The sequence below is a fragment of the Cyprinus carpio genome, chromosome B24 (genome assembly GCF_018340385.1).
Source record: "Cyprinus carpio isolate SPL01 chromosome B24, ASM1834038v1, whole genome shotgun sequence".
Classification (NCBI taxonomy): domain Eukaryota; kingdom Metazoa; phylum Chordata; class Actinopteri; order Cypriniformes; family Cyprinidae; genus Cyprinus; species Cyprinus carpio.
Window position 1 is genome coordinate 11,874,335 of NC_056620.1, and position 26,242 is coordinate 11,900,576.

The following is a 26,242-nucleotide window of genomic DNA, read 5'->3' on the forward strand; positions in this document are numbered from 1 at the left end:
ACAGGAGGTTGTCAGTTCAGGGGCATGCATGCAGTGGGCCATCCGTCTGTTTGCAGCAGAGTGCTTCTAAAGACCGACAGAAACACAAAGCATGGCCTGTCAATCAGAGTACCCCGGTCCCCCGGTGTAGCATTGGAGAGGCCTACTGAGAGAAAAGGAAGGAGGGCAGCAACACCACTTTCTCTTTGGTAATGGCCGTTGTAAGATGTGGGCTGAAATAATGTCTGAATTGTTGAGAGAAATCACATAGATATTGAATATGATTTCTTTCTCTGGTGTAATTCAGTTGGTATGTGTATGTGAATTTTTAACAGATTTTTGTAACGTGAACATGAACACAAGTTTGATATATACGCACACACACACACACACACACGGTTTCTGTTTACACATCTACCATTTTTTGGAAGAGAAGCTCGTGCACAGATATTTGTTTCAAGCAGAAAAGCTAAGCGATAAAAAAATATTCAAAAAAAAATTCTAAAAGGGGTTAGAGAGGAGTGGAACAAAGAGAACACTTTGCGTTAAAGCGCGCATATGAAAGCCGATCCCTCGCCGCAGAGCTGCTCGGACCTCCTGCACTAGGAATTTGAGAGCCCGCGTGAGCCTGATTGTAAAATGCTTTCATTTGTGCCGCATTTGTAGTCGAGAGGGAAATGGCACAGAAATCACCCTCAGAGCTTCAACAGAAAAGGAAACTTTGTCATTTCAGTTTAATTTGACTTGTTGCGAACATGATAAAGCCCTCTGGTTGATGTGTGTGTGTGTGTGTGTGTGTGTGTGATGCAAAGAGTGAGAGACAAAGAAAACCCCTAATAAAATCAATTAAGCCATATTTGTATCAACTCCACCGTATCCATTGTTGTTCTGAGGGACTTGAAAAACTGACTGATTAATTAAACCCAAGCTGACAATCGAAGCATCAGTGCGCGCACATTTACAGCAGGCCGACGTCAAACATTAAAATGTTCCCATTTATACAAAGTAACTTCACGGCCACCTAAACAGACAGGCAAAAACTCTAGGTCTAAACAAGAATGAAGTGATGAAGCTACGACAATAGGAGTTACATAACCAATTTATAACTGAGCCGAAGATCTTTGCAACAGCTATGTGTTGTATTAGGCTGAAATCAATGTCTAATGCCTTTGTGTAGGCTAATGCCCCAGATGCATTTTTAAAGGAATAAAAAGTTGTTTTTGCTCACGTATAAAAGTCGATTCAACAAATTTGCTTCTTTGAGATAAATGTTAAGTCTCTTTAGCCTGTGCGAAAACAACAACTGATATAAAAAATAATCAGTCTTTTATGAAGTAGCCTATAGGCCATAGTTCAACAGCGATTCCTTTAATGTTTAGGCCTACTTTAGAGTAACATAACTAAGGAATAGCACTGTAAAAAGAGTGACTCAAATGAACGGTGAGCATGAAGTTCCTGGAAGTATGAAATGAGGGAAGAGCAGGAACTATAAATGTGTCAAAAAGACCTTATCCCGGGATGCCGATTTTTCCGTTCCGCTGAATGCAAGAGCGCTCGAGCGGCTGCTTTTCCCACTTACGGTCACAGGAAAATCGCAGCGGCGTTGTAAAACCAGGCTTGCAGGACAAGCAAATAAAATGCGACCGCAAAGCAGCATTTGGGGTGCACGTGGACCGCATATCTTTGAAAATATGCGACATTTTTAACATATTGATTAGGCTATAAGCTCTGCATGTTTGAAAACTTTATAGTGCATCTAAAAAAAAAATAGAAGTCCAAGCAAGCTTATTATTGTATTCACTGGCATATTAGGTCGAAGAATAGACGCAAAATTACATTTTTAAAAAAAGATTTTTAAACCAATATGATTTTTTTTTTTTTCAAATTTGGTTAATATACGCTAACGTAGCCTATTTAATAACCCTTATTTAATTAACTCTTCTTATTAACACCATCTTCCTTAAGTCTTAACATTTGGTTTGCGCACCAAATGAATTATCCTTTTCAACTGACATACAAAGTATGAAGCACCAAGAATTATGAGACAGCATACTAAGCAATATGTCGGTAGCCTAATAAACGCAATTGGTTACAGATATTTTCAGAAATTGTAACAATACAGTAGCAAACCGGACCGTTTTGATTTGTGCAACACTCTTCGCTGGTTGTGAATTTCCGTCATAGTGAATTTCAGTTTTGACTGCCCGGCCGTCATTGTCCCTCACCACTGGCTTAGTATATGGCCATTACGGTCAAAAAACGACGTCTTTTCTGATTCAACGCCCACACTTATGTCCCACCACTGCCATCAAGCGGCCACGGCCGCGCCCCCGTTTATTCTATAATATAGTCTGTATGTGCGCGGGTCTGAGGCCTTCATATAATATTCGCACGAAAAAGGGCACTTTATGATGTTGGTACGTGGTGTTTGTTATGCAACTAAAAAAAACTATTTTAACCCTTTAATAGGATTAGGTTAAAATGAAGGGAAATATAGGATTAGGCCTATGTTAAAAACGTGTCAGAATAACCTACTCTTTGACAAATATGCCTGAATGAGCGATAATTCACAAATCAAATTAAATCCAAGGTAGGCTATATATATTAAAAAGTGTGTTAAGGAACTGGACTAGAAGTCAATGTTAGTACTTTCGGTCAGTTTTGCTGACCAGCTGTCATTGTAACAAAAAGCATTATTTTAAAGTAAATTTGCAGATTAGTTTAATTTGACAGTTTACATATTTACAGTTTATTGTAAAGTACTAAGGAGATTTTTACCAGGCCTTTATCATTTTTATTTTTTGTTTTCATTATTATTATTATTTTATTTTTTGCCTGGTCAAATTTAATGGATCATTTCGTTCAGGGCTTTAGTTCCTATAGGGGGCAGAGTCCCTGTCTGAAACCACGTCCAGATACACACACAGTGAGGTTGTTTACACCACGTACCATGGCCTCTCGAACAATCAAAAGTCAGTATCTTGAAGGTTAAAGTAGCTACATCACCGGGATTACAAGAGACCACCCCTCTTTTAAAGCTCAAAACTGGGAGATAATCAGATTTTGTAAATCATTTTGAGCTCTGCATTCGGCGCATTGTGGCACCATCGTTTTAATAATAATAGAGATATAAAGACTTGCCCAGTTCGTGATCCGTTTACTCCTTAACGAATAAGATGTAGGACTAGAGGAGAGGGGCGGAGACTCACAGCACTAACGTTTGGCACTGTACCCACACTGAATGAGCTAGAGCAAGGGGCTGGCACGAAGAACCATTAGGATTTCCCAAACCTCACTAATAAACTGCCCACAGTTCACAGGATGAAGCAACACAGCGGCTTGTAAAATGGAGGGGGCAAAGTCATTAGTAGTATCAGTGGGAAGTGAGCAAACGTGTATTTTATTATAGGCTACGTTCAGTCTTTGCAAGTGGTGAGTGAACAAATAGACCTCACGAGCCTGAGTTAAACGCTTTGCCAAAGCAAACAGGATTATTGTGAGTTGAGGCTAATCGTAATTGCGGCGTTGCGGTACAAGATGAGTTCGTCTGTCTTCGCAGATTTACAGTGGTCTTCACAAAATCTCGTTGAGGATCGTGGGAATTAATTGTATTTTTTCGACGACAAGATCATACTATACGTATTTAAATAAACCATATGTGGTGTGAAAATAAAAGCAAAGTTCTAATCTCGACAAAATTACTTGAGGAAATAAAATAAACCGACAAAAGGCACAAGGTTTTCTATCACATGCCTTTTCTGTATCTTTAGCCTACTTTTATTCACCAGAAAAGTGGTTCAAAGATCATTATTTCATTCTTATATTTAGCCTAATATAACATGATGCTCGTGTGCAGTGCCAGTGGTCGGATATGAACTAACATGATTTCCTCCAAGTACAAAAAAATAACAAATGTTCCCTCTCATGTGTCTTAAAGGAGACGTAGCCTAACCATAAGTCCTCCCCTCCCACCTCACAATGCAGCCAACTGTCTTTATCTTTACACTGATGATCGACAGTCCTGTCAGTTTATGCTGTTGAAGCATCTCACAAGAGATGTCCTGACAGCTATTCTGATATAATTGAAAAGTTTTTTTTTTTTTTTTTAAAGCATCATACAAAAATGTTGTGCAGTTTTTTCCCCCAGTATTAATTAGGTAGTAGCCTAAATATTAGTTAAATAATTTAGCCCATATTTTACAACATTGGCCGCCAAAAATGTAAAACTTGATTTTAAATAAACCTTTTTAGTATTTTTACATCAAATTTTTATTTGAAAAGTATTTGCGTTTCTGACATAGTGTTTTCTTCCTCTTCCTGGTTTCTGATTTATCTTATTATTGTCTGTTTACTTATCCTTCTTTATCTTCCTGTTAAACAATTAACATATATTCTATAAATATTACCCCCCCCCCCCCACCCACCTTTATGAATGCTAAATATAGATGATCTTAGTAATCAGAGAACATTAGTTGCATTGTCATACTATTAGAAACGCAGCAGTTGTAACACTTTGTTTTCTTGGTTTAATTTATCAGGTTTATTAATTCATACTAAGAAAATATATGTGTTAGATGAAGTTTTAAAAAAGGAAAACGTTTAAAGATCAGTCTTGACTGTGATATGCGTGGCCAAACACATTTAGGCCACCACATGATTCCTTTATCTCAACACCTAAACATAAATAAATACATTAAATATTTTATTTACTTGCTTAAAAAAAAATAGATGATGCAAAAATGGCTTTTTAAATTTTAGTTTAGCCTATTTTTGTTTATTTGTATAGGGTCTCGTGTTTATTGTTGAATGTTATGGCTTATTTATTTCCTTAAATTAGAGACTTAAGAGCTTAATTTCAGATAGGCGAGCAGCGAAGTTAAAACAAATTTAATTCAGTGATTTAACGAATTTATTACATTTAAACTAAATATTTGTTGATTTCTAAAAGCAATAAATAAACGCATTTATGCAACCAATAATGCCTTTTCATTTCAAAGAAACACTACCCTACCAAGCGAAATAAAATTAGTCAGACTTTAGGATATTTTATCTTTCGTTTTTTTTTTATTTTTACACTTACTTTTTTCACTATATAGTGCCAGTTTTCTCTCAACTTTATAGGGTATATTACAGTTGGATCATATTCATATTACTTCTAAAGCATTGCTGTGTGCTTTGCTATAGGCTCTCCATATTGACCCAATAGCTTTTGCTGTATGGTGTATGGACAACGACAAGGCAATAAAATTGTTATTTTAACAAAACAGCCCATAACAATGTGCTAATGGCTATTAAATATCTCCTCCCCCTAATAAAAAGCACTAGTGGCGCAAAAGGTTAATTGAAACATATATAGAGTTTTCCCCTATTAGCACAAACTTTCTTCTAAACATTTGCTGTCGAAGAACCCCTTAAGTAACAGCCGTGTTTTTTTTTTTTTTGGTATCTGAAAGTATTTCAGTGAAACACTTAATAAGTGCACACGTCACATCCATTTTGTTGCACAATCTCTTGTCTGGGCATTACCCAAAATGGCCGCTGTTCTGTTTGAGGGTTCGAGAAAAAAAAAATACATCTTCAGCTAGCTGAATTGCATATAATGACATTGATAAACTTTGTTGAAATTGGGACTTTTCCTGTTGTATTCTATGAAAAGTGATTGGAAGCGTTTAACTGCTTTGTGAACTTCATCTGAAATGACAAGGTCGACAGACAGGCGATGTTTTAATGACAGCAGTTTATTTTCGGGCTGCAGTTCAGCATTAAAACTGTGCTCAAAGCTCTTATTCTGACATCAGTTAGAGCAATGACCTTAATAAGACTGTTTTATTTTTCTTCTACATTTGGCGTGCTTATTTAACTAAAACAAACTGGTTAATATGGGTCATCATGCATATTCTATAGCCTATGCCATTTGACTTCGGGGTGATAACGCAAATAGCCTGACCAACTCTTTGCGTATCATAAAATCGAGGAGAAAGTTTTTTGTTTTTTCCCCCCATAAACAATCTTAAGGCTTCTATCAAATATAAAAAGGTCGCAAAGCAAAATTTCCCGATTAACAAAATATTTTTTAACCGATGCATGGTCCGATGTTAAACATATATTAATTTATTTTAAAAATAAATTATAAAACACCCGTAATGTATTATTAACATTTATTGCATAACCTCTTGATATCGCATGATCAGTTTGAGAAAATGTTTGACCATATTTTGAACATATGAATAAAAATAAAACATTATACAATAAAAGTGTTAGTAGTACTAAATTATAAATGATAAATTAAATGATAAATAATAAATTAATAAGAAATAAATTCATAATAAATAATTTATATAATAAATTATATATGAATATTTCATGTAGCCTGAACCAATTAATGAATTAACGAAATAAATAAAAATAAAACAAACAAATAAATAAATGTAACAGAACAAACATGCGAATACATTTAAAGACATCATCATTCATACAGTATTTTTTAAAGATTAAATGTATCCTAATAATTAAACAAGTAGGCTACTTATTTGATGAACACCACTGATTCAAACTTTTTGAAAACCAACAAAAGGAGGGCAAATTTTAACTTTAATTTTATTAAAATCTCTATGTATGTCACATTATCAATACTCCGTTTAAATTGTCTGACATCTGTATTTGTCACAGATTCTACTTTCTGTAGACATTTGTCTAATCTTTTTTTAAATAAAATTGGAACATTGCTTCAGAAATCTTGAACATAAAGAGACAAAATAATTGTATTTATATATAGTAAAATATTTTGCACTTGTCTATTCTATATCTAAACACCTATATTCTGTATTCTATATCCACCTATATTAGTAGGAATACTAATTTATAACATTTATGAATGAAAGTTTTGTTTCTTCAGTGCTGATCGACGCTAGTAAAAATGACAACTCTGTTAAGCTGATTTGTAACCGATACACAAAAATAGAGGTTCCACTTAGAGCCAAAATAGAATTTACAATCGATGTCATAAGAAATTTGAGATTTTAGAGTTGTGTTTTAAAGAACGCAGAAACCACTAATCTGTGACATTAATAACTTTTTTATATCAATAAATAAATAAATACAGTGAAAACATTTTAAAGGGTGTAAAGGGTTAAGAGCGAAATAGCTGTAGAACCATGTAATTTAAAAAAAGTTTAAGGAGGTTGTGCTTTGCAAAATTTTAGATCTTTCCTCTTTGCTTAGCTTTTGGAAACTATATGGTTGAAAGTAGATTTGTTTCTGTGTTTTGTAAAACAATATGTTACTTATTTTGTAATTAAAGAGCTGTTTAAGAGGAGTAACTTATAGCTAAGGTTTATCTTCCAAAGGTGACTGGCAGAGGAACTGAGCTGCCTTCGCTCGTCAGAACTGAGCCTGCGGACAAACAGCTACAGAATATCGTATGCCGAAATAATGAGGTGCCTGCTTTGTTGAATAAAAAGCAGTATAATGAAGCTGCGCTGAAGCCTTTAAGAATTCTGCCTCCTCAAGAATCAATCTAATATATTTTGAAAAATAAAGACATGCAGCGGTAGAAATACGGATGCGCTGGATGTGTTACGCCAGACAAACGTCTACCAGCAGGCGGGACTGAAAATGCGGAAAGAACACTCTTGGGTCGTTAACAACCATAAATATGTGAGTGCTTTTATCCTGGTTATACAGCAAGTACATAGGCCTTTGCGTTGTGTATCAGTACTGTGTCTCATTCTCCGACAAATCAAGTCCTGAGATCAGCTGACGCGCTCATGTGACCAAGGCTAGAGTCTGCTCAAAATGGAGTTGTCGGAATCAGTGCTGAAAGGGCTTCAAACCCTGGCCGATCCAAATGTGTTCGACCTGAAATCATTTACGACATTCACGGAGGTCGCGTTCGACAGTCTAGACTCCTCTCGAGGCGAAAGCGTTCTAGGTAAGATGGTTGAGCTTTTTTTTCTTTGTGCTGCATTACTTCCGGTGCTTTCCAGACAAGAAGGAAGTCGCGCTGCGCCGTGTCTGTTGCTGATGTTATTTTCTAAGGCTTCACATATTATATATCACCTAGCCCTAAAGCTATGCAAGGGCCGACAGACCAACGCTAGCCTTGCTTGTGGCTTGCATACTGTGCTAACACAGTATAGTGTAATGAATCCTCCGCTTAGCCGTATTAGCTAAGCTAATAACACAACACATACGGTGTGAACGATGAATTCTTCTTCTTTAAGAACTGAAATTAATAAGGACTCATGAACATTTACTTGGTTATGGTCAAACACAGGCAAACGTAGCCTGCATGTCTTTCATCGAAGTAAAATAGCAGTTAATACCTCCTCTGCGCTAGTTATCCGCTAAGCATGTTTTTCGTCTCTGTTTTCCCCCCCCGCTTATCTACGTTTTCTCTTAGTTTGTATTCAACGCGTTTAATTGGCATGGCAAATCATTTGTATTGCCAAATCATTGTTAGTTTAGTTGGCTCAGCTCAAAACAACTCACGTACGTTTCTCGTAAGCTCTCCCTTGTTCTCTCTCACGCACATACATAAACTTATCTTGAGAGCAATTTTTCATCTCTCGCAGGTCACCCAGAATTGAGGCACATCGACCAGACTACCTTGAAACACTGTCATACCGCGGCAACGACCTTTATTCTGGAAGGCGTCAAGCAAAATGCAGATAAATCAACTATCAGGTAACATGATCCGAAATGGTTTTCTGAAGATTATACAAAACTGTTTAGCATTAAAAATAAATAAATAAACTTTTACATTCTAAATATATCGTGTGCTCTTTTAGCTCATGTCTTGAAGACGTCAGATTCCAGAATGAAAGAGTGGATACATTTTATAATTCATTCCAGGTAATGTTTTTGTATGCCCATGATGATCCGCATCCTCTGAATTAAAGTACAGTTGTACTGCAGCATATTAAATGTTTCTTTTCTTTTAGAAACACAAGAAAAATTTGGAATCTTTGTTGTCAAGGTGAGGAAATTTATTTATACATTGTTTACTACATCCAATTAAGTAGTGACTTTTTCCTGTTCTGCAGAGTGTAATGAACCATGCAAAATATGTGTAACTCTAATGGCTGCAGTGATAGTTTATTTATTTATTTATGCTCCTCAGCACTGATACCTGTCCTCCCCATATAACGGATGCTGAATGGCGTCTTGAGTATTGTATAAAGGTACATTGTTTCTATAAGTTAGTGTTTCTAATACTTCATTATTATCTCATAACCGTTGTTTTTCTCGGCAGAATAGTCACGTGCATAAAGTCAATCAGCCGTCATACCTGATTTCCTTAAACACCGAGGTATGTAATACATATAGCTATGTTCAGTAATTGCTGTTGTTGTTTTCTTCACTTTGAATAAACTTTGGTTACTTTTGCAGAGGGCTGGCGCTTCATCGGAAATTAATTTTAGTTGCACCATGGACCAACTTCAGGTATGTATTGTGAACGGCAAAGTTGCATGAGCATTAGTTTGCTTTATCCTCAAGTAGCTATTTAGTATTAAAGACACGTGAACATGACATGATTCACATCGCTTATCAAGAGGTTTTTAAGGCCTGGGCAAAATATACTGTTTAATATTTGATCACTTTGTCTTCCTACAGTCAGGCCTACATTTTGTGGTCCATCCTTATTGTACCAGAAGTCCTAGTCTAAAGAAATGTACAAGCGCAATTAATAAATAAATAATTAAATCGTTATCTGTTGTTTTTATTATTATTGACCGTTAATTGATATAACCCATTGATTCTATTGTAATATTGAAATGTCAGCTTTGGTTTTCTGCCTCTGTTTTAGCCTGCTTGGCAATTTTACTATCTTGGTCATTACACAGATGCCTGTGTTTGTTGTAGGGGTGACACAAAGGTGAATTGTCCAAAAGATCAAGTCATAAAATTCTCATGCACTCAATCATGGTCACAATCACGTAACAAATATCCCAGCAGCTCACTTTTTGAATCGGCCCACAATTTTAGTAAACTGAAATCAGAAGGTTGCCACGGCGTATAAAATACAATTATGACGAAATCGACGTGTTTCATTTGTGATCACGGTTGACGGTCCATGTTATTAACTTGTTTGCATAAAACTCAAAGCTTGTGAGGTTTACGATGGCAACCAACTGATTATTTTGAAATGAAAGAGTGCTTTGGCACTTAAGACAATACCGCATAAACAATATATGTGTGACTATATTAGCCTACATGAACAGTGTTGCAGCATAAACTTTGATTTTATATTTAGCTCAGAGAGAGAAATTTGACTTAGTAAAATAATGGTGGGAAATAACACGTCCATGTATCTGCTGAAGGATAAATTTGTTTGAATTGTGTCTAGGATTTGGTTGGAAAAATGAAGGACGCAGCAAAAAGTCTCGAGAGGGCAACCCAGTCTTGATTCCTGGATGCCTGGCTCTCTAGATTTCGGATGCCAAGGATTAAAGAGCGAAACGTGTCTTTCCTTCAGGACGCAGTGCCCCATCAGTTTTTTTTTTGTTGTTGAATTCTTCTTGCATATAATGACTTGTATTCTGTAGCTTCTTTTCATAAAATGTACAATAAAACCGCGTTGATATAATTAAACCTGCATTTGTGTAATTGTTTTAGAGCTCAGGCAGATGTCTTTGTTGATAAACCCATATTTCCGAGGAAAAAAAAAGGATATTAAGTGTCTGACCTCCCGTTACTGATAAAACAACGCAATGTGTCTATATACTACAGAAACTAAAAATTCTTAAGGTTGAGGGCTAGGACAGGTTTTTAAATAGGCTAAAACGTTGACGTTAATAAGAATATGCGGAATTATTGTGTTACTCTGCGAAACTGTTATTGAGTCATATTTGTAGAGGCAAAATAGCACTTATTTTCTATGGGAACTCCCGGCCATACGTGCGTAGATTTCTTACTGCTCTCTGCGTTACCTTCACCACCATGAATTAATTTAGAAACAGACTATTGGGTTAGGTAGTCTGAACATGTGACTGGCTAATGTATGAACTGCTTCCTCAACCCCTTTGCGCTATTTAGTTTAACCGACTGTCTATGAATAGACCATCTAGGTGACTCATATTTTATGGTGATAATGTCTCCTTTATGAATTACATTCTTCTAAGCTGCTGAGGGATAGAAATAATTTTGCAGACAAAAGTAACAAACGGTTAAATGCTGACCTACAAGAACTTATGTTGTGTAAACCTTACAGGCTGGACCGCGGTCAAACAGACTTTGACACGCAATTCTTTGTTATTTGCTGAACAAGACCAGCGCTGAATACACCGACACATATTCCCAGGCCACCCTTAAGGAATTAGATCACGTGACGCACGGGGCGGTCGAACTACAAGCCATTTTGGGGACGGTGTCAGTTTCCACTGAACCATCAGCGCAGCATTTTTTCGAGCGAGAGACTGAAGGCGCTAGCCTAGAGAAAACGCACGTCAGCCTGGCCGTTTTACTGGCGGGAGGTCTACATTCAAGAGCGCTTACAAATCTGCAACCTAGCACAGCACACATATCGACAACCAGACCTTTTCTGTTTTTTATTATTATTGAAATGCGCCCTGCACCGCCGTTCTCTTATTGCAATTGACAGCGTCTGCAGCCCATTTCAAGATGGCCGCTTGGCTCGTATTCTACTGATCGCCTCCTAACTTTCATTGTCTAACCACCTTCAGGCTCGACTATTCGCTCCAGCTCAGTAAGGTATGTGTTCTTCGATATCTTCCCTTACCAATGTCTAATTTCACACTCTGCTCTAAATGCATCTGTGTTTTTGTGAGCGTAAAATGGAGACGTGTGTTAGAATGGATGCGGGAACTGACAGGCTCGCGTACGCAACACTGGCTCCGTCTCTCCGCGTGCTTATAGATTTTAGTTATTTTATCTAGTAATATCGTATTCTGTCTGTGGGAATGATTCCTGTTTTGTTGTATGGTATTCAGTTATGGACATCATTACGTTCGCTTGGCGTTTCTGACGAAATGAAACGGTTTAGTTCACAATAAATCCTGATCTGCACGCGAAATCGGGTAGAAACGGGTTGACTGTTCATGTGAGGCTGATTTCTAAAGGATTTTCTGTTTGTTGTCTCATTGAGCAGTTATCTGATTTTATAGATATACGATCTGTATGATGTTTACAGCCGGATAAACTCGTTGTTTTTCTGAATAGTACCTATTTGTGTGTTTTCTTAACTTAAATTTACACTGTAACCTAAACGTGTCATGTTGTCGGATTTACAGGACAAAGCTTTCAGCGGTTGACCGCAAACGTTCACTACACGGTTTATGTGTGGTTGATTAAACAACACATATTTATAAACTCAGGTACTTATTTAACATATTTAAAATGTTTTTAGTGGTTCCTTTATTTGTCCAAATGACCTGAAGAATTCTTCTGTAGATACAGGGGTTTGTATGGTTCTTATATCAGTTTGTTGGACTTTGACAATCACATTTGTCAAAGTACTTTACCAAGATAAAAAAATAAATAAAAAATAAGCTCAAACAATAAGTTTTCGCTTATCTAGCTAAATATTCCATAATGTAGGCTAAGCCTTCCTGTGGCTTGTCACGTCAAGAAGAAAAATGTTTTAATATTGAATTTTTTTCGGCATCTTGTTTTAGATTTTTTATTAAGGTTATTCACTCGCGCATATGTTTTTATTTTTTATTTAGAAACCGCAATTTGTATACCTGAGACTTGGGTGCATAATTTTGTTTAATATCACTTCTCTGATTCCCTGTAGTTGTGAATGTCAGATCTAAATATAAAGTGACGTGTTATTTATAATATTGATTACTTAAACACGATCTGACGACATTTCGAGTATTCTCATCTGCTTAATCATGTGGAATTCCATTAGGCTACCTGTATTCATCGAAATAGGCCAGACAGGGCTTTGTAAACTCGGCATTTTCTCACGTGGCACAATTCATGTATAAGGGTCATTTTCTCCTTTTGACAGTTATTTATTCTATAGCCCACGTATAGCCCCACCATCACCAGAATGCTTGTCTAGTCAGAGTTCAAAAAGTTTGTTGTTTTGTTTTTATAACCAACCGAAAGGCTTGTTGCACAAACAGCACTGCATCATGTTCTACGTGACTGGTGGATGTTTTACTAAATAGATGTTAGATCATGAACGCCTTTAGGCTATTTATTTAATAAGCGAGGGCAAAGGTTGACATTTTTCCTCTGTAGGTTAATATGGGCTTGAAAGTTGTCTTACAGATATGTTTTGATACCATCTAACGTGAAATATTAGAATTAGTGTCGGGTGCATGGTTTTCTCGCGTGTTCTTGGAATCGTTTGTATAGCTAGTCAGTCCGGTGGCTTATCTTCCAACTGTCATACCTTTAATGCATAATCTTAAAAACGCATTTTATAACTGGTACTTGCAGTAACCTACTTTTGGTATGCTTCATCCAGCACGAGTTTGAGAAGGTAGTTACTTGAAAGTTATTGCTTACTCTGGTCGTTTTCCCATGATTGTGAGCTCCTTCAAGAGTCAAGAGTCACTTCATAGCACTCGTCTTCGGCTCTTAGTGAATGCCCCGACGTAATAAGTTGTTTCAAAAACAGGATTTGTGACAAACGTAAATAAACTTCGTGTATAGCAACGTATCAGTTTAATGCAAGGTGCATTCATTGGCAATGAACGACTGCAACATTAGTGATCCATGCAGGAGGGAGAGAATGTCAAAGCAAAGCAAAGATCAGCATCAACAATAACATGAATGTTCAGTGTTTTAAGATACACTGTTTTGAAAGGCCGTTATAACATGTTTAATGGGCGAGATGTTTATTTTAAATCGAAGTTTGCGCGTTCACTGCATTCTATTCGGAACGTTGCGTTTCAGCTGCTTGGTGCGTTGCCACGTAACGCAGCTTTAGTTGCTATAGAAACCGTAAGAAGGGTTCGTCACGTAAAGTTCATTTACGCAGACTGTCCTCATAACTGATTCAGTATATTATGGTGCGTTGTGCAGTGTTATGTCTGTTATGTAGTGTGTAGTGTAGCGAATCTGACTTTGCTGCGATATAACGATCGTTTACATCGCAATCGTGTCGTTTCACAGCCCCGAAGACCCGTGTGTAAGAGATGATCTAAAAATTGCGCCAATTCTGTTATTCCGTAAATATACGCAACAGCCCATAATAACAAAATGGTAAAGTCTCAGGTAATTAACTCATCATGATTGTTCTCATTGGCAGTTGTTTATAGTTACAAATCTTTATCATCTTATTTTGATGCACCTGCAGGGTCTTTTCCATCCCATGACGATGCATCGTACAACAAGGATCAAGATTACGGAGCTCAATCCCCATTTGATGTGTGTCTTGTGTGGTGGATATTTCATAGATGCAACAACAATCATAGAATGCTTGCACTCATGTGAGTATATGAGTTGTGCCGCTCTATTTTTCTATATAAATAATAAATCATGTAACATACCCAGACCATGTGTCTTATCCTCTGACATTTTTCTGATCCTTAGTTTGTAAAATGTGCATTGTCCGGTACCTGGAAACCAGTAAATACTGTCCCATATGTGATGTACAGGTCCACAAAACCAAGCCACTTCTCAATATTCGGTAACTTTTCCATCTGTCCCCTTGTTGTAAATAGTTATTCATAGTAATAATTAATTCTGATTATATATACATCTGACATCTTGTTTGATTCTATCTCTGTTGTTGTATATTTTGTTTTCTGTTCATGACTTTTAATGTGAGAATTAGGAAATAACATGAATTTGAGTTGGTTGCAACAGCATTGTTTGAAGTGCATAGTTTTTTCAAAAAAAAAAAAAAAAAAAAAAAAAAAGGTTTGACCAACACCCCTCCCCCCACAGGTCTGACAAAACTCTACAGGACATTGTATACAAGTTGGTTCCTGGTCTTTTCAAAAGTAAGTCAGTCACTGTGAAAGATTATTTTTATTGTTTGTAATTATTTACACATGCTTTGATCTGGAAATTTCTTTTTTGTGCAGATGAAATGAAGCGTAGGAGAGATTTTTATGCTGAACACCCATCTGTTGATGGTAAGTATTTAATATACCTACGCAAATAAATTGGTTTGGTTAGGATAACCATTTGAACAAAATGTATTGTGTAACTTAAGTCTAATTGTTGAAATTTAAGCTATTATTCATAATTCTTTTTTTTTTTTGCAAAGCTGCAAATGGATCAAATGAGGATCGAGGAGAAGTTGCTGATGAAGACAAGCGAATCATCACAGATGATGAAATTATCAGTCTGTCAATTGAGTTTTTTGATCAAAGGTATGTGTTTACATATGTCTGTATAAGTGATTTTTGGTGTCAGTGTCTGTCTGTGCTGTTACAAGAGTTTTAAAAATGTGTACAAAAATTAGAAGTGGCCATTCTCTATTGTAAAGATATTTTATTTGAAAATATGGGAAGTTATAATTTAGTATCTAATTTAAAACTATTGTATAATTTATTGTTCAGGGCCCAACAGCAAGGTAGCACAGATGAGAGGCAAAAAGAAGAGGTAATTAATTAAGTGTTTGCTGATGCTTGTTTTTTTTTCTCTAATGATGGTGATACAGATTACACCAATAGTGAAGCTTATCTGAATAATATATTTGTATGTTATTTTATTTTTAACCACACAGGTTAATAATAAAAGATACTTACAGTGCCCTGCTGCAATGACTGTGATGCATTTGAGGAAATTTCTGAGAAGCAAAATGGATATACCTCCTACTTTTCAGGTAATGTGATCTGTTATTGCAGATGAAGTTTCAGTTTCTGGCCTTTTTTGAAATCTGCTTGTTACAGTGGAAGTTTAGTAGTTCAGTGTTTCATCACATAATTTTATATAAAGAGGGTATTGTTAAATAAGTATTTATTTGCTTATCTTGCATGATCCATTATGGTGTAATATTGATTGACTGGTGTTTTATATATATATTACCGTTCTTTGTTCTAATAGATTGAAGTTATGTATGAGGATGAGCCTTTGAAGGATTACTACACATTAATGGACATTGCCTACATCTACACTTGGAGAAGAGTAAGTTCTGACGTTTTTTTTTTTTACTGTCAAATCTGACTGCTGACTGTTACTTTACACAATTAAGCCTTAAATCTCGAAGTAAGTGAAATATTCTAACAGGTAATTTATTTATCTTTCGACAATTAGTCGACAATTATTTGTGGATTGAGAATTTCAGTTGCTCAGAATCCACCGTTCAATAATAAGGTGCCTTCTGTTATTTTCGCACTTTCCGTAGAATGGACCACTGCCTCTGAAATACCGCGTGCGGCCCAGCTGTAAAAAAATGAAGATAGCCCATCCACAAGATGGCGTGAACAATACAAACCGCTCTGAAAGCGATTCAGCCAGCGATAAGGCCAGCAGTCCCGCTGGAGTTCCATCCACCTCCTCACCACTACCGAGTCCAAGCACACTGGTTCAGCCTTCACAACCTCATTTCACCCATATTTCCAATCCTGTTAATGGCACGACGATGACAAGCCCAAATCGACAGTTCACCTTAGGCAACAAAGTCCGAAAGACTGCGCTGAACGGATCTTCCACATCCTCGGGATGATGAGGGACTACACGATGAAGCCAACGCCAGATATAATCCAGCTATTTCCATGCCAACGTAGTGTCATGTAGATCCATTTCTTTTTGTCTTTATTATCAATATATTACACATGTAACTTTAACGTTGTGGAAATGACACACTTCATTCACATTGCTGGAATTTCTAAGTTTGCGTGAGAACGTTAGAGGCCCATTCAATTGCAAAGTGGAGCGCAGGGCGACGTTTGGGGCATTTTCAAAATGCAGAAATGACTGAATTATACCTGCTTTTTATATATTTTTACTTTCGGTCTACAGTTTCCCTAAACAAACTGCGTTATCTGTTGCTTGTATTTTACATGTGTATTATAATGTTCTTTAAAAGCATGATAAAAAGCATTTACTTTTGATTTTAGTTTGCCTTTTCTGGGGTAGTTACTAAACATTCCTGGTATATTCTGGCCTTTAATAATGTATCAAAGAAAGGCATATATATATAGTTCAAAATTAAAGGACAAAATACTATATTAGGACTGCGTGTTAAAAGGGATGAAGAAATCCAACGTTAAGTTGTAGTCGGCGTAATGATTTTATTATTCAAAGTTCTTGAAAATTCAATTTTAATCTTTGTAGTTATTGTACGATTTGCTCCACTATGCCGGTTCGGGTCATGCTCCAGTCCTGTATAGCATGCACACAGTCTATATCTTTCAGACTGCATTCAAGCGATTACATACACGAATTTGTCAGAAGACAAACAGCCACTGTTATACCCCAAACTTCTTATTCTGGACAACATTTTGATGTCTTCAGTGTTCATTGTCTTATTGGTCGATTGTAGACTATTGACAGCTATTGTATTGTGACTGTTGCACAGTATAAAACATCTAAATAAAACATTTTACACTTTCAATCGTTTTCTTGCGTTTTAATACTGCTTCTAATCATACAAAGAGAAAGAAATCTACATACGCCTGAAAATCTTCATGAATTTGCCCAATATCCGAATATATTTATTCAGACTTTTATGTAAAATAAGTAGCTATTATGGTGAACAAGTTTGACGTTACAGTATTCAAGAGGACCCTTTATCCTTTCCAGGTTTAGCTCATCTCTCAGTAGACAATAAACTTAAAGAAATAATAATAAAGTGTGGTCCAGTAGAGAACAGCCATGCATTTTTAATTATTTATTTTATTTTTTTGACGCATAAAGAGAGCCTATATCCTTAAGCGCGGTTGGCAATATGCTATATTAAATGCTTGTGCTGTAAACTGGTAGCCTAATAAACGTGAAGAAGTTAATCTGATTAATTTGACCTCATGTCTGTTGCGAAGAAGGTATTGTGAGGCAGGTGCTGACTTCACGAACTGTAGCTCAAATAGATGACAAGCTTATAAGTAGTCTGTAAGTACCCAGTCAGACCTTTTTTTGTGTGCAAAGTACCAGTCAGACGATAGAAACGGATAATTTGTCGGTAAATCTCTCCATGAGGCGAGGAGTGCTTGACTGAATAGGCTACACTGAGGTAATGAAAGCAATTTATTTTAATGGGGTATGCAGTTCATCTGCTATTTGTTAGTTGACGGTTTCAGTAATAATCTGGTAAATCGACATGGTCTTCATAGACTTCAGAAATCTTGTAGAATTGGGCACTTTCTCAGCACATTTAGTCGGTGCTGGGACTTCCATAGTCTGACTGAATATTTTTCAAGGCTGTAATCTTTTTTTTTTTTTTTGCTCACTCAGACTTGCAACGCGGTAGTATCTTATAAAACTTATAAATTGCTTAAGTTATTATAAAATAAATGAGACATAAGAAAATCCCTACAACCAGTGATGTTGACTGAACTTAGTAGTGAATTTAGGGGAACATAATGTTTTACAATCATTTTGTGACATTCAAAATAATCTATTTTTAAAAATGAAGAAACATTTTGAGAAAATAGCTTTTTCCAAAAATGAATTCATCTCTGCTCACTTTGCCTTGCCCTGGCTGATGTCATGATGATGTAGGCCTACATGTTCTTAATTAATTACATTCAACAGCATTTACACAAATTCGTTGAAAATCCTTGCTCATTATGAGAACATGTCTTTGTTAGAAGTGACACTGAAGTTAATGAATACACTTCTCAGCTTTGAGCTGGCGTTTAAAAGCCAGATTTGTTGGAAAGGTTTTTTTTTTTTTTTTTTTTTTTTTTTTTTTTTTTTTTTTTTTTTTTTTTTTACTAGAGGTATATAACCTTAATAAATTGATTAGGCTACTTATCCAATAATGGTCCAGATATAACAATCTAAATGACAAACTTATATTTTTAACATTTTAGGCCCATATAACTAAATACAGAAAAACTGACAACGTTTTAAGTGATTGGCCAAACAGTAATCATGTTACAGGACAGAAAGTGCGTGAAATGCAACTAGAGACAACAAGAAAATATGAAAGGTATCCGGGAAATTATGAATTCATATCTATTTGGTAACCTGCTCAACTTACCGCATTATTAAAGTTTGAAGAGGGATAATAAACTAGAGCGACAACTCTCAAGTGAACAATCACGGACGGAAAGTTTGTAGGCTATTCACTTTGACGATAGACTAATTTTTGCCTATATGATGCACGAACTATAACAAGCACAAGTTGCTTTGTTGTTCTAAAACTTATTAAAAGAAAATGTGCGAGTGTACAGACTAGTAATGACTAAATATCAGTGCTGCTGTGACTGCAGTTATCTGCGATAACCACGTAGAAGGCAATGTGGGGGCAGCTGTTCCCTCTCGCAGCTGCTCTGTCCCGATATCCCACATTCATCGACTGGTTTTGAATCTTATATAATATCCCAATCTAATTAGGGATTATTTTACCTGCTATAACATCTGGACACCAACTGCATCCGGCACTGTCCCTAATTTGAACATACGCGCGTTTCAGCACGAAACATTTGAAGAACGTTGACAGCAAGCTCACCGAACGAACGCGGTGCCTATCACTTCCGGTTTGTTGTCAAGACAACGGTTGCACGCCTCCTCTAAACTCAAAGTCACAACAAACGCTCTTTCCTAATGGAAGCTTAAACGTACTTTTTTTGGTCGCATTCACTCAGCTTTTTGTCGTTTTTGCTCCGATTTGGGATATTCATATAAACATGAGCCAACGACAGATTTTGCAAGGTGAGAAAGTGAGATCCGTTGAAGTAGCCGTCTATGTTAAAAATATAAAAGGTTAATTAAAACTGCTAACGTTAGTTGCTTACTGTTCCTAATTTTGCAGTTTTTTTTTTTGCCATAATTGTGGGCATTGATTTGTCTTATTTTGTCTATTATTTTTTTTATTATTATTATTATTATTATGCAGTGTTTGAGCAGTACCAGAAGGCAAGAACACAATTTGTACAAACTGTAGCAGATCTTGCAGCAAGACCACAAAATACTGAAACGCTTCAAAATGCGGGTGAGTGTTTAAAATATATATTTTGTTTAAGGGAGGTTTCGGCATTAATTTTGGGTATGGCATTTGCTTGTATTTACTTACATATAATTTCTAATTTAATAATTTAAAGGAGACATATTATGCCCCTTTTTACAATATGTAATGTAAGTCTCTGGTGTCCTCAGAATGTGTCTGTGACGTTTTAGCTCAAAATACCCTTATAATAAATATAATTTATTATATCATTTTGAAAATGCCTATTTTGAGGGGAAGCAAAAACAGGCTGGTTTTCGTGCCTGTCTCTTTAAATGCAAATGAGCTGCTGCTCCCTGCCCCTTTTCCAGAATAGAACTGTCATTACAGCTCATACCTGCTAAAAACATGTTTTGTTTCTGATTATTATGTTTATCACGCTAAAATCATGCGTTTTAAATATTAATTAATATATATATATATATATATAAATATTAATTTAATTATATTAATTTAAATTCTGAAATATGGTTTTCTGAGTGCACATGGCTGTCACAGCATGTGAGCACTTAACTAAGTTCTCATTCCCACACAAGTTTACATTAAAACACACACGAGTTAAAAACAGTCGGTTATGTCTGTGAAGGTAAACAGCTGGATGCACCGGGGACCTGATTATAGCACATAAAACTTGGAAAAGTCAGATTTTCATGATATGTCACCTTTAAATATAATATTTATTTATTTTATTTTTTTTTACAAATTCGCCAAATTCCAACCTTCACATAACTCAAGTAAATTTAAATTTAATTTGATCTATTTCTTTGTTTGTCCTTACCTATAATATTAGAGAATAATCATTTATTTCAAACCTTTCAACACTCAGGACTGATGGAGGTAAAAAAAAAAAAAAAAAAAAAAGGCCATAGCAAATGTTTCTTTGTACAAGGACCTAAAACAATATCTTTCATTTTCTCCCAAACACAGTCTCTGGACAAAATGTCTTCAAAATAAGTTATCAAGTTATATTTTTTAATTAATATTACAGAAGTAAGGAATACATACGCTCATGCTTCATCTCTTTTGGAAGATATATTTTATTACATGATTTGAATCTTTGAAAGTATATCCTCCCCTCATCTGCTCTCGAGTGCATATCCACTCCTGTTTTCTCCCCTGCACAAATGTGCTCACTCTCTTTGGCTTAGGTGTAATGTCCCTTTTGAGGCCTCTCCTTTTGGATGCAGTCCCAACTATTCAGCAGACAGCAGCTCTGGCTCTCGGAAGGCTTGCCAACTATAACGATGACCTGGCTGAGGCTGTAGTAAAGGGAGACATTCTTCCTCAGCTTGTGTACTCCCTGGCTGAGCAAAACGTGAGTTTCATTAGCTGTGCCTCTCAGCTCTAATTTGAATGAATAGGATTGCATTGAGGTGTCGAGCTTTAATGCCTACATTTGATTTTGCACAATGCAAAAATTTACATTAACACTGTCAGTCAAGCAATCCATACTTATGTAATTTACATTTTAACATATTTTTTTGCACTGTTATTCTTTAAATGTTTTTTTTTTTTTTAACAAAGCAAAACGGTTTGTCTGCATTATTTAAATCCAATGACTTTAAACAGTAACAGGACTTAGGACTGTTGGCAGGTACTAAAAATTTACATATTGTTTCATTATGAAAATTTAAAGTTCATGGTAGTACAACATCTCCAGATCTCAGACCATGTCTCTCTAAATTAATTAATTCATTTACTTGACTTGACAGTGTTAAACAGGAAAATAACAGAATTAATGATGCAAATCAGGCAAATCAAAATTCTGCTATAAAGTAGCTAGAAGTGTCATTATGCAACTGCATTCAGTTCTGTGTTGATTTAGTTCAATATCTATTAAGTTCATTTATTATGAAACAAGTTCAATTCAGTGATAAGAAGACAGTAGTGTGGTTATTCAGCTTAAGCCAGTTCAATTTTGATTAAATTCAGTTCAATAACAGTGCCAATGTTGCAAAATTCATGAATTATGAACAAATTGAATTAATCTATTAAGCAGTATACAACCGTGTCATAATCAGCTCAATTCAGTTTTTTTAGTCTCACGCGACAGTGTCAGTGCTGGCAAATTGATCTCTTTTAGACCCCAGCTAAACAAGCCAAAGGCAACAGTGCCAAGACAGAACCCAAACTCCATCAGGTGACAGAAATGGAAGGGGAAAAAAACACACTTGGGAGAAACCAGGCTCTGTTGGGGTCCAGTTCTCCTCTGGCCTAAATGAATGGACTTGGTGTGATATTGGTCTGCTTCAGCAGAGAAAACAAAACACTATAAAGTGGCGGTCCAAAGGCTTTGCTTTAAAACTCATTGTTAGAATGCTATTATGCTGTCAGAGAGGCCTCATCAAAAGTATAAAACATTTTCTACAGAAGGTCCTTTTATATAACTGAATATTATAGAATGTGATATATCACTTACTGTTTAATAAAGGCAGATTTGCTGGTGATTTATGAACATTCTAGTGTATTTACTGGTCAATTGCTTTGTCCCTTTCCCTCTGGATTACTGGGATATGAAAGACACAGCGTTTCTATAAGAAAGCCGCAGCATTCGTGCTACGGGCTGTTGCTAAGCACTCCCCTGAACTGGCCCAGGCCGTGGTGGACTGTGGAGCCCTGGACGCTCTTGTCATCTCCCTGGAGGAGTTTGACCCTGGGGTCAAAGAGGCTGCTGCATGGGCAATAAGCTACATTGCCAGACATAATGCACGTAAGTTTGCATAAAAAGGTCGTTTTTTATTCTTTCTCACAATTTGTCAATGTTCCTTTTGTTCATTTCTTCTCCTGCTGTGCAGAGCTGTCTCAGGCAGTGGTTGATGCTGGAGTTGTGCCTCTGCTCGTGCTATGCATCCAGGAACCTGAAATCGCCCTGAAGAGGGTTGCAGCTTCCGCTCTGAGTGACATAGCCAAACACTCCCCAGAGCTGGCTCAAACTGTGGTGGACACTGGGGCAATCGCTCACCTAGCACAGATGATCCTAAACCCAGATGCCAAATTGAAGGTGACACAGGGTTCACATTTTGTAATCAATGACATGCAGGCTTAATTTGACAGTACATTTTCCCCCTCTTTACAGAGGCAGGTTTTTTCAGCTCTCAGCCAAATCGCAAAGCACTCCGTAGATGTAGCCGAGATGGTGGTGGAAGCCGAGATATTCCCTGCTGCACTGGTTTGCCTAAAGGACCCGGATGAATATGTTCGGAAGAATGTCACCACTCTTATTCGGGAAATCACAAAACACACCCCCGAGGTACCTACCACATACATAACATAGCCACTAAATGATTTCAAGATGCTTGGGTAAGTTTGGAATCTCCACTTTGTCAGCTCTTTGACACCCCTTTTAAATAACATGGTGTGAGGCAGCTAGTCTGTAAACCATGGAGAATGTGGGTCTGTTATTTATCACCAGTGAAACACAGGAAACAGACAATTGGAAACCACATTGCATCACCCATTTTTTTCACCTGCCCAAAACTGTTTTGCTTTTCTGGTCTGCCTCACTGATTGTTTATCACTATGTCACACTGGCTTACGTGTTTGCTTGTTTGCATTGTGTGTTTCCTACTCAGCTGTCCCAGATAATAGTGAATGTGGGGGGCGTAGCAGCTGTGATTGACTACCTCGGGGACTCCAAAGGGAATGTACGCCTGCCGGGGATCATGATGCTGGGCTATGTGGCTACACACTCTGAGAACTTAGCCATGGCCGTGATTGTATCTAAAGTCTGTTATTACATCCTTTCATAAGCTTGCATGTAAAATTTGAATTTAACTACACATAATGCATAACTACACAAAAGTTTGGGGTCAGTATTATTTATTTTTTGACAGAAATGAATGCTTTTATTCAGCAAAGATGCATTCAATTGAATTTTTTTTACATTGTTACAAAAAATTACATTTCAAATAAATGCTGTTCTTTTGAGCTTTTTATTGATCAAACAATCCTGAAAAAAGTATCATGGTTTTCACATGCATCTTGAGCAGTACAAACATTTTCAACTGTGATAATAATTGTAAAATAATAATAATAATAATAATAATAATGCTTCTTGAGCACCAAATCAGCTTTTTAGAATGACTTCTGAAGGATCAAGTGATACTGAATTTCTGTAATAATGACTGCTGAAAAATTCAGACTTGCCATCACTGGAATACATTACATTTTTATAAATATAAAAAAGACAACAGTTATTTTAAATTGAAATAATATTCCAGAATATTACTGCTCTTGCTGTATTTTGATTACTGTATCTTGGTGAGCATGAGACTTCTTTCAAAAATATTAAAAAATTCTTACCAACCTCAAATTTTTGAACAGTAGTGTTCTCTCATATGATTGATTATGATCATAATTGCTTCTCCACTTCTGTAGGGAGTGCCACAGTTGGCTATCTGTCTGGAGGAAGAGCAAGAGGATCACATCAAAGCAGCAACTGCTTGGGCATTTGGCCAGATCGGCCGACACACACCCGAGCATGCAAAAGCCGTTGCTGTGGCCAATGTGTTCCCTAAACTCCTAAATCTCTATTTGGACACTGAAAGTTCTGAAGACCTGCAGGTCAAGGTGAGCCCATTCTTAAAATGACTGATAGAAGAACCGTTTTTCATTTTGGTGTAAATTATTTTTTACCACTGACATTTAGATTAGATTTTAGTACTTGTTGTCTCTTCTTTGCTTTGTTTACATGCTAAAATAAAGGCCAAGAAGGCACTGAAGAGCATCCTTCAAAAGTGTACTTATCTACCAGCACTGGAGCCTCTTCTCTATGAGGCTCCCAGCAACATTCTTAAACATGTCATCTGCCAGTTCAGTAAGGTAGTGGGAACTTCAACACATTTTATGAGATCAGCATTTGTTAATCCCAATAAGAATAGTTCAAATAGTTTTTTTTTTTTTCTCTCTCTTCCCAATCTTACAGGTTCTTCCTCATGACAGTAAGGCACGTCGCTTGTTTGTTACCAGTGGCGGTCTGAAGAAAGTACAGGAGATCAAAGCAGAACCTGGTTCTGCAATTCAAGAATATATCAATGCAATCAACAACTGCTACCCTGAAGAGATTGTCAGGTTCTTACACATTTATATGAATTATAACCAGTACAATATCAACATATTTTTAAACCAAACAAAGTGCATTTATAATGCTGTAAACTTTAGAGTGCTGTATAGTTTTTGCTGTTCCATTGACTGGCTCTTCTTTTACAGGTATTATTCTCCTGGTTACTCTGAGACCTTGCTGGAAAGGATTGACACCTATCAGCCAATGTGATTTTCTTTACTGAAACACTTATGGATGCCTTTTAAAAAGCTGTGAAAAAAGGAAAAATTACCATACCAATGATCACATATGTAACATCTCATGTAAAAAAAAAAATGTATGCTAGGATTTTGATTTAGCTTTGATCTTGTTTCATGTTTAGTCAATAGTGTAAAAAAGCATTTTGTTATATTTAGTGGTGGTACAAGGTTATTAATTCCTCTAGAGCATCCTCTTCTACAATCCACCCTTCATACCCAACAACTCACCACAAGGTCCTCGTTATCGCTTCGCGGAGCAAAGAGCAGACCGCTCAGTTTCACACTGCAGTGGGCTACTGGCAACATGAACCTCGCAACACGAAGAACCTCGAACCAAGCGATTAATACCTTCGTCTTTGGCAGGATCCTACACATCACAGGGTTCACTACATGGGTATGGGCCCTGGAATGTTGCCTCTATGTCTCCACTGGCGCTGAAGCTTGTTTAGAATTTGACCCCATGAAAGTGCGAAAATCAAAGATTGCAAATGGACATCAGATGAACGAAGCAGCGAATGTGTCAAGGTTCTTAACAAAGGACTCGCACAATTATAAGTCTGCCTATACAATTTTGAATATTTAAGAAAACATTAAAGACTAAAGGCCACTGAATTATATAAATGACTCTATAAATATTATAGATCAGTGCTAAAGGCCCTAATAACTAGCGATTGACATTTAACACGTCATGAACAAACAACTCTTAAAAATCGCGTAGCCAGCTTCCGTGTTTGTGTTAAAATATGTATAATAAATGCCCGCAGAAAAGGAACTAACGTTCGAAAGTAAACGAAGGGAACACAATTACCGTTACCGAGAAACGAGCCCAGAACGTTTGATTTTCATTGGCAATTATGCATTCACTTATTATCGCCCCCTGCTGTCTTATTCGTGCGTAAAATACGCATTAAAGAGCAGCTG

At 36.6% G+C, this 26,242-nt stretch overlaps 2 protein-coding genes across 4 annotated transcripts; both read left to right on the top strand.

Annotated features, from left to right (window-relative positions):
- Positions 1-7,608: 7,608 nt before the first annotated feature.
- Positions 7,609-17,467, top strand: LOC122134000 (polycomb complex protein BMI-1-A). 2 transcript variants are annotated; one of them, XM_042751631.1, is made up of 14 exons: positions 7,609-7,909; positions 8,553-8,664; positions 8,769-8,832; positions 8,922-8,956; positions 9,370-9,427; positions 14,255-14,387; positions 14,491-14,587; positions 14,848-14,903; positions 14,988-15,038; positions 15,173-15,278; positions 15,468-15,510; positions 15,635-15,733; positions 15,955-16,035; positions 16,256-17,467. In XM_042751631.1, the coding sequence occupies exons 1-14, from the start codon at positions 7,774-7,776 to the stop codon at positions 16,574-16,576; spliced, it is 1,392 nt and encodes a 463-aa protein (XP_042607565.1). In that variant the 5' UTR covers positions 7,609-7,773; the 3' UTR covers positions 16,577-17,467. The 2 variants fall into 2 exon arrangements, with proteins under 2 accessions (XP_042607565.1, XP_018946277.2); XM_019090732.2 differs by lacking the exons at positions 7,609-7,909; positions 8,553-8,664; positions 8,769-8,832; positions 8,922-8,956; positions 9,370-9,427 and adding an exon at positions 11,036-11,691.
- A 1,442-nt stretch (positions 17,468-18,909) lies between these two features.
- Positions 18,910-25,472, top strand: spag6 (sperm associated antigen 6). Of its 2 annotated transcripts, none has more exons than XM_019090764.2 (11): positions 18,910-19,728; positions 19,913-20,008; positions 21,169-21,335; positions 22,541-22,730; positions 22,816-23,021; positions 23,097-23,270; positions 23,593-23,745; positions 24,398-24,589; positions 24,725-24,841; positions 24,945-25,090; positions 25,229-25,472. In XM_019090764.2, the coding sequence occupies exons 1-11, from the start codon at positions 19,704-19,706 to the stop codon at positions 25,290-25,292; spliced, it is 1,530 nt and encodes a 509-aa protein (XP_018946309.2). In that variant the 5' UTR covers positions 18,910-19,703; the 3' UTR covers positions 25,293-25,472. The 2 variants fall into 2 exon arrangements, with proteins under 2 accessions (XP_018946309.2, XP_018946310.2); XM_019090765.2 differs by having other exon boundaries at positions 18,915-19,728; positions 22,547-22,730.
- Positions 25,473-26,242: the final 770 nt, after the last annotated feature.

What these genes read in the sequence shown, in the direction of transcription:
- spag6 (XM_019090764.2), top strand. Translation starts at nt 19,704, where the DNA reads ATGAGCCAACGACAGATTTTGCAAG. An exon ending in CTGAAGACCTGCAGGTCAAG is followed by an intron (nt 24,590 to 24,724) that starts GTGAGCCCATTC and finishes GCTAAAATAAAG; the next exon opens with GCCAAGAAGGCACTGAAGAG. An exon ending in TACCCTGAAGAGATTGTCAG is followed by an intron (nt 25,091 to 25,228) that starts GTTCTTACACAT and finishes CTTCTTTTACAG; the next exon opens with GTATTATTCTCCTGGTTACT.
- LOC122134000 (XM_042751631.1), top strand. Translation starts at nt 7,774, where the DNA reads ATGGAGTTGTCGGAATCAGTGCTGAAAGGGCTTCAAACCCTGGCCGAT. An exon ending in TCGAGGCGAAAGCGTTCTAG is followed by an intron (nt 7,910 to 8,552) that starts GTAAGATGGTTG and finishes CATCTCTCGCAG; the next exon opens with GTCACCCAGAATTGAGGCAC. An exon ending in TTGGAATCTTTGTTGTCAAG is followed by an intron (nt 8,957 to 9,369) that starts GTGAGGAAATTT and finishes TTACTTTTGCAG; the next exon opens with AGGGCTGGCGCTTCATCGGA.